The 11,661-nt window shown below is 48.4% G+C and overlaps 1 protein-coding gene across 1 annotated transcript; it reads right to left on the bottom strand.

Moving 5' to 3' along the window:
• Window positions 1–9,438: 9,438 nt before the first annotated feature.
• On the bottom strand, window positions 9,439–10,760 carry LOC144227238 (uncharacterized). Its single transcript, XM_077758838.1, has 3 exons — window positions 10,553–10,760; window positions 10,258–10,400; window positions 9,439–9,802 (listed from the first exon to the last, which is right to left on the bottom strand). The coding sequence occupies exons 1-3, from the start codon at window positions 10,758–10,760 to the stop codon at window positions 9,662–9,664; spliced, it is 492 nt and encodes a 163-aa protein (XP_077614964.1). The 3' UTR covers window positions 9,439–9,661.
• Window positions 10,761–11,661: the final 901 nt, after the last annotated feature.

Here is an 11,661-nt window from a genome sequence, read left to right as displayed (position 1 = left end):
TGTATTTTTAGTGTATTTAACAAACACTTATGTAGTGTTTACTATCTACCAGACACTGTTCTATGGTGACACAGAAATATTGATCCATTCAATCCTCACAAAACCCTATGGTGCAGGTACCAGCCTCACCCACCAAGGCACAGAGAGGTGGAGTGATGTGCCCGTGGCCGCAGCCACTAGTGGGAGGTGGCATGCTGATGTGGGAAGTGTATCCAGAGGTCTGCTGTGCGACCTCTGACCGTCCTGTACCACTTAGGTACAACAAACAGGGTCCTCATCCCCATCACCCCCACTGCATATGTGCCATCATGTATTTAACAAGTCCCTATTGAAGGGTATCTGGATGCTTTCTGATCGTTGGCCGTTACAACCAAGACTGAAATAAATATCCTTGTCTATGTGGTATGTGGCATGTGTGCAAATAATTAGGATCAACGGCTTTGCACATCTTAAACTGACTTAGCTGTTTTGCTGGTTATTGACATGTTCCAATCCATCGTTATTATAGCACCAGGTGCTTCCGTCTGCAATATACGAAAATACCTGCTCCTCCACATCGTCACTGCCAGGCTGCTGTCAGGTCATTTGTCCTTGATTATGCAGAAATGCATAGTCTCCAGATAATTTTAATTTGTTCTTCTCCATGACTGAAGCTGACCCTCTTTTCCTATTTTTAAAAGACATTTGCATTTTTGGCACTGTTCATTCATATTTGTTCCCATTTTTTCTGTTTGCTTGTGGCTCTTAGCTTCTTATTGCCTTATAATCAATAAGAGTTCAACTTTGCCCCATAGGAAGAACTGTAAATTGTTTTCCTGCTTTGCTGTGTCTTCTGATATTGTTTACGATGGGTTTTGCCCTGGAAAACTGTTTTATTTCAATGTAGTCAGATTCATCAATATTTTCTTTTGTAGCTTCTGGGTTGCACATCACCAGAAATTAAACCAGAAATTACGATGTCCTCCTTTCCTTCTCAAGCATTTGTGGTTTGATTCTTTTTTCAACCATCAAGTGCTTAATTGATGCACAATTTACCCTGTTAAGATGTGGGGTATGAGTCCAATGTTATTTTTTACCAGGTGTTAGTCATCATTAAAAAAAATAAGCATTATATGGGGCACCTGAGTGGTTCAGTCGGTTGAGCATCTGACTCTTGGTCTTGGCTCGGGTAATGGTCTCTTGGTTCGTGGGATTGAGCCCTGCATTGGGCTCCCCGCTGATAGCTTGGAGCCTGCTTGCAATTCTCTCTCTCCCTCTGTCTCTGCCTCTCCCCTGCTCGTGCTCTCCTTCTCTCTCTCTCAAAATAAATGAGTAAACTTTTTTATTTTTAAAAAGCATTATAATAGACATATGATAGACTTACAGAAAACTACACGGAATAATGTACAGTTAAATTTTCACAGAGTGAAAAATAGAGCATTGCCAGAATTCCAGAAATCCTCCTCACCCCCTAGCCCACTACTGTCCTCCTTCTTCCCTAAGGGAAAATAATATATTTTTTAGCACCTTATATTAGTTTTGCTTCTTTTTGAACCCAAAAGCACATATTCTTTTGTGTCTGGTGTCAAAGAAAAATGTAAAGACATATAATTAACCATCAGCATGCTGTTTACTTATATACAGTGAAGACCAAACCATGGACTGAGTCCTAAATAAGGAAAAAAGGGGAGGGGGAGGAGGAGGAGGAAGTGGTGGAAGAAGAGGAGGAAGATTTAAATTTTAAAAAGAGGAAAAGGAAAGAGCGAACACTGCAGAGTCTGAGAACAGTGAACATTGAACATTTGGGGGGGGCACACTGATTAGCCATGAACTAGCAAAGAGGTCAGATCAATCTGTCCTGACACAGGCTGAGGAGTGGCATTGGGAAAACCGATTTCAGTTGTTTGCAGACTCACCAGGAAACCCTGAGAGATTAGCTACAGAGAATAAGTGACAAACTATCTTTCTGTAACGTCTGATCTGTGATAAAAAAAAAAAATTACCTGAAATTCATAGAAGCAGGAAAATATGACCCATAGTGAGGTGAAAAATCAATCAGAGCAAATCCAGAAATGACACAGATGACAGATTTAGTAGACAAGGACAGTGGGAGGGTTATTACAACTGTATTCCATATGTTCCGGAAGCTAGAGAACATCGATCATGCCACGGAGAGATGTGGAGATTATAAAAAAGGGGACAGTCAAACTTCTGGAAGAGAAAACAGCCATGTCCAAATGAAAAATACACTGGGTGGGATTAATGGTGTGAGACAGTGCAGGAGAGATCAGTGAACTTGAAGACAATGCAGTGGAAACTGTCCAAAATTAAATACAGAGAGGAAAAAAATGACTAAATAAAAATGAATCAGCAAGCTGTGAGACAGAGTCAAGTCACGTAGTAAGTGTGTACTTGGAATCTGAAGGAGTGGGGTGGGAAGAAAAGTATTTGAAGAAATAATGATTCCCAAATTCCCAAATTTAATGAAAACCAAATACACACACTCTGAGCACAAGGAACGTGAAGCAAACAATGAGACAGCTTAGGGGCGCCTGGGTGGCTTAGTCGGTTGAGTGTCTGACTTTTGCTTAGGTCATGATCTCGCAGTTCGTGGGTTCGAGCCCCGCGTCAGGCTCTGTGCTGACTGCCAGCAGCAGTCAGATTCTGTATCTCCCTCTCTCTCTGACCCTCCCCTGCTCCCTCTCTCTCTCTCTCAGAAATAAATTTAAAAAAACAAAAAACAATGAGACAGCTTAAAATCAGTGACAGAAAGAAAATATAGAAAAATCTAAATTTAAAAAAATGCATTCTATACAGAAGAATAAATGTAGGAGTGATCACCGAGTTCCTGTCAGCAAGCCTGAAGTCCCCAGCTTTAAAGGACTAAAAGGAAACAAAATAGGCTGTACCCAGTGAAAATATCTTTTTAGAACGGAGGCACTTAACAATTTCTGGATGTACAAAAGCTGAAGGAATTCATCAAGCAGCGAATCTTCTACAATGCATGGCTTATCGACGTTGGCAAAAACATCTGTAGAGCAGAAAGAGACTTCATTTGACAAGTGTACAAAGCTTTTGAAAATCTATGGCATTGAGAGTCTATGGTTATTAATTAATTGCCTTATTTATCAGCAGGTACTTTGTGAAAGCTGTTTCAACCTATCCTGTGTTATGAATCAGGAGCATCAACTGTGAGTTTCATTTGCTCTTCTGAACTTGGTCTTTGAAAATGTTCTCACCCATAATTGTTTCTTGATATCCGTGGGGGCTAATTCTTCAATGACTTTGAACTTGGCATTGGCTTCTCAAATGAATGAACATCCTGAATGGTATTTGTGAGAGCTCTCAACTCTGAGAGATGAGGAAAACCACTCAAAGTCACTTGCCTTGTTCTGAAATTGACTATTGATGTTGCTCGCAATGTCCTTGACCCTTCTTCTCAATAAAAGGCCAAATGGCTCAGAATATGTTTATCTTCTCTGTGCACATTTCTTTTTTTCAGCTGTCTCTGTCATGATTTAATTAACCTGCCATTAGGTTGGTGGCTCTCTTTGCTTGACTAGAAAGTTAGTTTAGTTGCAGCCTCATTTTTACTTATTTTTATTTTTGTGAAGACATTCTGATGCAATGAGATCATCTCTTTTCAGCTTTCTTATGTTTCTGACGCCCTCCTGTGAACTGGGTCTAGCCTGGTGAGGTCAGTGTTTATTGCACTCTCTGGCGTAGCTCTGGTTTGTTATGGTAAACACAATGCTTTGCCGTCTAAGTCAATAACAAAATAATCTTTGCTCCACTAGGTCTTATAAGTAAAGTATTTGAAGTTCACTTTTCTTCTTTTGGTCTCTGTTGGCAGCTGATTTTCGATGCACCTGCTTGACTCTGCCTAAGCAGCCATACGGAAGTGGGTGGTTGAGGCCACGGTCCAGTAACACTTGACTTCTGGACATTGAAATTTGAACCTGGCATATTTTCAGGTGTCACAAAATACTTTTCTTTGGATTTTTCTCAATCATTTACAAATGCTAAGCCATTCTTATGTCAGGGGCAGTACAAAAACCGTGTGGTGGGCTGGGCTTGTCAAATGGGCCACGGTTTGCGAACTGTTGGTTTAAAGAGAACATTAGAGTGCTGAGTTCTTTGTTAGAAAAAGACCCCAAATCAAACTCAGTTTCCACCTCAAGGAACTAGAAAAGATATGGTAGATTAAATACAAAGTAAGCACAAGAAAGGAAAAAATAAAGATTGGAGCAGAAATCACCCAAAATAGGAAAACTAGAACAGTAGAGAAAATGAGTAAAACCAAAATTTTATTTTTTGCGAAGAGCAGTTAAGATGGACAAACCTCGGGGAACCTGGGTGGCTGACTCAGTGAGGTGTCCGACTCTTGATGTCAGCTCAGATCATGATCTCACGGTTTGTGGGATCGCGCCCCACGTTGGGCTCTGGGGTGTCAGTGTGGAATGGATAAGCCACACTTTTCTGTGTCTTTGCATGTCTTTTTATGTAAAACTGGATATTTTTTAAAAAAGTTAATGTTTCTTTATTTTTGAGTGAGGGAAGGCGGGGGCAGAGAGAGAGGGAGACACAGAATCCAAAACAGGCTCCAGGCTCTAAGCTGAAGCACGGAGCCCAACGTGGGACTTGAACTCACCAACTGTGAGTTCACAACCGGAGCTGAAGACAGACGCTTAACCAACTGAGCCACAGAGATGCCCTAAAACTGGACATTTTAAATAACAATGTGGCAACGAGATTCCCTCCCCCCTCCTCAGAGGTTTTCTTCTGCTGTTGTGCTGTTTATTTGGTGATTTTCTTTTACGAATTCTGTTAAGTCTGTATCCTTTGTTGTGAGAAGCCTCTGCTTGGTTATCCGAGTTTTCTGCAGATGGCTGGACAGTCCCTTAAAATGGCAAGTCTCTCAGGCTTTGGCAAGTGGCCCCTCATGTGCTGGGACCCCCCTCACTGCCACAGCGGTCAAGAACTCTGCCCTAGCCCTTACTTCCTGTTTGCTCAGTCTCCAGACCAAGCAGATGGGAGAGATAAACGTTGGCCATGCTATTTCCTGTGCGTGTGCGCAGCCTCCTAGATAAGGGGCAGTGAGTCAGAGCTTCTCAGTCTCCCAATTTTCCTTTCAAGTTCTTGATCAGCCTCTTGTTTGCCTCAACTGATACCATCTCCCCAGTTAGCTACAATGTGACTGAAATGCCACTGTTTTTGACAAATGCCCCCAGGGATTGGGCTTTACTCCCACGTGAGCTCTCAATCAGGGAAAATAAGGACAATTCCTGTGGATGGGGCATTTCTGGGGAGCTGCCATTTGCGGAGTCTTGACAGTTCTCTGGGGATGGGGCTTCTGGGGAGCGGCAAGCCCATTGGGTCCCTCCAACGGCTGATTGCGAGGCTGCTGCCGGTTTTCACTGCTGGATTTCTGAGGCTGCTGGTTTTCGAGGATTCGGCCATTTTTCTAGAATAAAGTCTCGTCAGATTGTTGCAAGCCTTTGGTCACTTTCCGAAGTTCTGGAAACGTTTCTTGTGACAATTATTTTGTCAATGCTGTGCTGCTTTGATGGAACAGAAGATGTTCAGATGTCCTTATTCTTCCATAATGGAAGTGCTCGTCCCAAGTTTACTCNNNGTGGGATGGAAACTCCATTTATTTTGCTCTTGTAAAAATATTGGCCAAAAAGATGTTTAAAGTTTCCGAATCCAGAGCTGACAAAGATGAGAGGAAACCGGCTTTTTCTCACACACCCCTGGTGGCAGTGTAGCTTTTCTAGAAAGGAGGCTTGGTACTTGTCCTTATAAATTGGAGTTTCAGAAAAATTCACGTTTTCCTGGTGGATCTGCCTGGGCCACAGATTCCACCCGGTTGCAGAGGGAGCACCGGTCACCCCGGCATGAGGGCAGGAGGGCTGAGAGGAAGAGGGTGGAGATACCTCCCCAAAACAGAGGCACGCAGTGCCACACAGTGCTGACCACACGTGGCCTCAACATGCGCAGGAACAGACAGGGAGGGAGGGAGAAGAGGGGCCGAGCCTTCCTGCCTAAGGAGGAGGGAGATGCCACGAGACTGCTGACTGGGCAAGAAGGGAAACGCAGGTGTCAGGGCAAGAGGACAGAGGGTTTGCGGCATGACTTTTGTGCACCTTTGAGAACCAGACCACAGAGGGGATGTAAACACCTTAAGCCAGTAGTTTGGTCCTGTGATCAACAGATGCCAAACTATCGATGGCAAAAGTCAGTTAGAACACGCGCCTCCTTTTCTACAGGCCCAAGGTCCACACCCGGACCCAAAGGGGAGCCCAGGAGGATGGGAACGCCCCCTCGCGTGGGAGGTGCCCCTCCAGTTTTCATTTACAGCTGGGGAAATGGGGACCCAGATTTGGATGGGGGGCACATCTCAGCAGAGACTCTCCTGGGGAGGACAGGAGCCGGGTCTCTGTGCCTGTCGGGTATCTCTCGTTCTGCATTTCACATCCAGCCCCCACGCTGGACCTCACTTACCCTGATTCTCTAGAGTGGCTCCGTGCCCGGGAGGGAACAGGGTCCTGAGCTGTGAAATGTTCTCCAGCTGGAGAGGCCTCCGTGGGCTCCCGATTCTTCCTAATGCTTCCCAGAGCCCTATTTGGGTATGGGGGGGGGAGGGGGATGCCAGCCACTCCCCTGAAGCCCCTAGCCCAGTCCATATCCCCCAGGGGCTCTGAAATTCTCTACAAGGCAGACTGACCTGGGTGTATCACGGGGTCTCCCTGACATAGTCCCGTGTCTGAAACTCTGTCTCCATCTCTGTCTTGGGGCTGGTCCACAGCGTCAGTGAGAAGGGGGTCCCCTCCTTTCCCCAAGACCCTCATCTCAGCTCCTGCTTTTCCAAGACCCAAGGACCTGGAAGCAGATCCTGTGGAGGAAGAGCCCTCTGAGGGTCCTCCCTGTGTGGCTTCAGGGACCCCTCACCCTTCACTCCCCATCGAATTTGCAGGCAGGGGTCTGGATGTGAACGGACGTTGTCATCAGGATGAACTGGCTGTCACAGCGAGTAAGCCCCCCAGAATTGCTGCCATGCAGAATGTGTTAGCTGTTCCCAGCCTCCCTCATTCTGGCCCCCAAGCCTCCACCTTTGGGTCACAGGGAACCTGAGCCTGGAGCCCACCCCTACCCCAGGTCACAACGGAAGTGCTCAGAGCCCAGGACTCTAAGGTGTGATGATCCCAGGCCATGGGCAGCAACCAGCCCAGAGACCCTGATCCCGTGGGAGGGCCTGGGTACCTCCTCCTCTCATAGAAAGCCATTTCTCCACTTCTGACCAAACCCCAAACCCGCTTCTCCTCTCTCGAGGGCTTGGATGTGTGTGCACGCACACACACAAACACACACACACACTCTCGTGGCCAGCAACTTATGGCTGAGTTTTTCTGCCTAATTAAGTCACCATTCCCACACTTGTCTTTGGAGGGTGATTCTTTCTTCTACTACCTTAAGATCTTTGTACTGTGTTTTTGAGAGATACTGAACTGAAATTGTTCCTTTCTCAGAATTTACTTTTCAGGGGCACCTGGGTGGCTCAGTTGGTTAAGCATCTGACTTTGGCTCAAGTCATGACCTCACAGTTGGTGAGTTCGAGCCTTGGATCAGGCTTGCTGTTGTTAACACAGAGCCTGCTTCAGATCCTCTGTCCCCCCCCCCCACCTTTCCCCTCCCCTGCTCGTCCTCTCTCTCTCTCTCAAAAACAAACATTAAATTTTTTTTTTACTTTTCAGGTTTTGCAACCAGGCTATTCTGGTTTCCTAACACACATTTTCTATTCTTTAGGGGAGTCTATGTAAGATTGTCATTTATATTTTTCTAAAGTGTTTAGAAGGATTTGCTAATGAGGTGAACTGGGCCTGTAGATTTTTTGATGGGAAGATCTTAAACCTTAGATTCCATTTTTTGTGTCAGTTTCAGTAAGTTGTATTTTCTAGGAAGTTGTCCATTTTATCCAGATTTTCAAACTCTCTGGCATAGTGTTCATAATATCTTCTATGGGTTTTGAACTGATGTCTCACTCTCTTCCATCCTAATGGCTGAGGTGAGGAGAAAAGAGATGGATTTCCAGGCAGTGGAACACCATGAGCAAAACCCTAGCACAGCGACTCAATCAGCAGTTGAACCCCACACCTCCGTCTGTTTGGAGATTTGAGGCACATGCCCCAAGGGTATAGAGGGTCCCAACACCAGGTCCTGCTGATACTGGATAGGGCGTGGTGGGCAGAAGCAGCTGCCATTGACTGGATGGTTCCATCAGCCTGGGGTCCCAGAGACAACGTGAAGAGCAACCTTAGTCATGCTCTGGCCTGAAAACAGGGCACAACACCCATCCTGCAGGCTCCCCCTGAGCCATTTGGGTGACGTCTCCTGCTGGCAGATATCTCCAAAAGTTATGCTCACTTGGGCACCTGGTGAAGCTGCTCCTCCACCAGCAGGACCCCAGCGCTGCCTGAGAGCCCAGGTTATAATTACCATCTGGCCCACCCATCCTATCTTATGCCAAGCTTGCTCTGTCAGCACGGTCCTGAACTCTCCGGCCTCCAGCTAAGACCCCTGCCCCTTTTCTCAATGCCCCCATATCCACCTGGCTCCATGATCTGCTAAAAACAGATGTCATTGTGGGCCAGCTCCTTAGGCTTGGATGAAGCAGGGACCTACCGAGACAATGGCTGGGACCCTCCACAGGCTGGAGCATAGCTGGCCATGGCCACGCTGCCATAAGGCCCAGAGACACCCACAGACACTAGAACACGAACCAAAGAGAAACATGTCCTCGCTTTAAACTCAAAACTTAGCAGCGCTTGGGTGGCTCAGTCGGTTAATCGTCCGACTTCAGCTCACGTCATGATCTCATGGTTCGTGGGTTTGAGTCCCACATCGGGCTCTGTGCTAACAGCTCAGAGCCTGGAGCCTGCTTCAGATTCTGTGTCTCCCTCTCTCCCTCTGTCCCTCCCCCGCTCACACTCCATCTCTGTCTCTCAAAGATGAATAAACATTATAAAAAAATTTAAACTCAAAACTTAATTTAACAAATAGTGCTTCTTCACCTCTGAAAAGAGGTAGGAATTCCCCACTAGGAATGACTCATTTCTTTCACGGACCCTTCTATGTGTGTGTTATCTTCCATTTCAGCTTTAGGAACTAGGACTCTGGTATTTTTAAACAGTCTGATGTGATTGCCACTTTGGGCAATATTGAAGTGGGAGCTTGTGGCTGGAGCATCGGGGGGAGTCTCTCCAGACAGCACCCAGTGGACTCAATAATTTATGTCTATTCTTGACAACAAAATGTTTTTGAGAACTAAATGTGAGGCACACTCTCTGGTACGCACCGTGTAACACATTGCTGCTTCAGGAGCTTGTAAATTAGGTACGAGAAATAAAACGTTTAGCTGGCCAGGCCCTGGGGACTGGCCCTGAGAGGAAAGCAGCACGGTTGGCTGTAAGACAGAACTTTATTCCTAAATGGAGCTGGGGACTGTCTCCTGCCAGTGCTCTGACGCCCACCCCGGCCCCGACAGCTGCTGCTGAGCCTGAGAAGGGACAAGAAGTGGGTCTTGGGGGTGAGCTGTTTGAACTGAGGGAGGCCCCAGGTCCCCTTTCCAGGCGGGCCCCCTTTAAGAAGCCGGTTGCACATGGCCCGGAGCCACGGAGGCTTCTTACAGAGCCGCAGGCCAGCCGCCTGGGCTTTGGGCTGCGGCACCACTGCTGGCGGCCACCTCATAGCCCAGGAGGACATCCGGAGTGAGGAACTCGATTTGGGAGCACCCACTGCCCTCCGTCTCCTCTGGCTTGAGCACCTGGTGAAGGAGAACAGGTTGGGTTCCAGGAAGGGGCTTTCTGGTGCTGGCTGCAAAGGGGCCCCTGCTCCTCTGTGCGGTGGCAGTTCCTGGCGAGGCACTTAGTCCACGGGGTAGAAGGGAAACTGTCCCTGCCCCACAGCAAGGGCCCTCCAGGCCGGGCCTCTCGTCCCTCCCTCCCTTTCCTGTCCACCTGGACCCTTAGGGCAGAACCAGTCCAACCCTACCCCCATTTGTCCCCCGCTTTTATCTCGGTCCTTGTCTCTATTCTGTCCCACTTTCTCCTTATTCTTGCCCTTCATCTGTCGTTGTATCTCCCTGTCTCTGTCCCTCAGGCCCCCTCCCTTGATCTGTCTGCTCTCTCTGTGTGCCACCGACTTCTCTTGCCGTGTGCCCCGGCCCTCCTCTGTCCTCTTCCACTCTTCCCCCAAACCCCAACAACAGGCGGTTGCAACCTTGGAGCATGCTTTCCAGACCGTCCTGGCTTTTGGCACTGGCATCCGGGATGGGAGCGGCGGTGGCACTGGGGACGGGGACGAGAGGGAGCAGCAGCAGCAGCAGGACCAGTGGGCGCCACATGGCCAGGCAGGCAGGACGGCTGGCGAGGCGGTGAGGTCCGGGTGGTCAAAGCCCTTGCCGTTTGCCCAGGGACCGCCTCCCACTCCACCAACCTCCTCTACACCCCCTTCTCTCCCCTCCAACCCCCGAGGCCTGCCCCTCAAGCCTAAGCCTCAACCACTCCTGACTTGCCTGCGGGCCGGCCTGTCTTCCCGCTCCCCTCGTGTCCGCCTGCTGCCCGGTCAGTGGCCTCCAGCTCCCCAAAGACAATTCTCGAAGGAGCGGCCCCAAAAACTACCGACCTCTTCTCCAGCCGGGAGTCCCTCCCCTCTGCCGACCACGGCTCGCTCCGAACCACGCCCCACTTCCGACCACGCCCCAGAGCATAGCCACGCCCCATTCATTGTTACGCGAACCCAGCCCTTCGCACAACGACCACGCCCCCAGGACGTAGCCATGCACCACTATGGTTACGCACCACCCAACTGTCCACACAAAAGGACACGCCCCCAAGACACAACCACGCCCACCGCTTAACCACACCCCTAGAATCAAGGCAAACTTCCACCCTTGGCCACAGCCGGATCACAACAGGCCACGCCCCAGGGCAGAGCCACGCCTTTTACTTGTAGAGCAAGGCTCTGGAGACCCCTGGAGTTGTGGGGACTCTCCTGTGTTCCGCTCGCGAAGTCCTGTGCCTTCTAGGTCCTTGGCCTTCCAGTTTGTCAGCTTGGAGAGCCCTTCCCCCACTGTGGTCTGGAAGATCTGTCCAGGTAGCACGCTGGGCACCCACGGGGACCACTGTCCTGTGCCCACTGTCCCCACACAACTTTATTTTGTCCAAGTTTTCAGTTGAGTCAGGAGGGTAAATCTGGTTCCCGTTCCTTCACAACGCCTAATAATGGAAGATGACAAATCATTACCTTCTGAAGGATGGCCTCTTTATAGAAACTTACAAAATTTTATCTTCAGTATTCATAAATTTCACTTTAATGAAATATGGATCTTTCCATATCTTTCCTGTTTGGAGCACCAGATGTTCTTTTGAGGTCATTTTGAGTCCCCCCCCCAATATATGAAATTCAGTACCCTTCCCCCCAAGTAGTTCCTTCTCTGCATTCTGTAGTTTCCTGCACTTCAGAGATGCCTGTGAACTTGCCCAAGCCTCCATGTTTGTCCCCCTCCCCCCCCCACACTTTATTCTTGCTGAGGCCTCCTGCACACAGTCCTTGCCACATAGTATCTCCCAGCTCATTAACCACTGGCTCATCTGAACTACTGAATACTGTTCCGTACTCAAC

Source organism: Crocuta crocuta, unplaced genomic scaffold (genome assembly GCF_008692635.1).
Source record: "Crocuta crocuta isolate KB4526 unplaced genomic scaffold, BGI_CrCroc_1.0 scaffold273, whole genome shotgun sequence".
In the NCBI taxonomy this organism is placed as follows: domain Eukaryota; kingdom Metazoa; phylum Chordata; class Mammalia; order Carnivora; family Hyaenidae; genus Crocuta; species Crocuta crocuta.
This window is presented reverse-complemented; position numbering and strand designations above follow the sequence as displayed.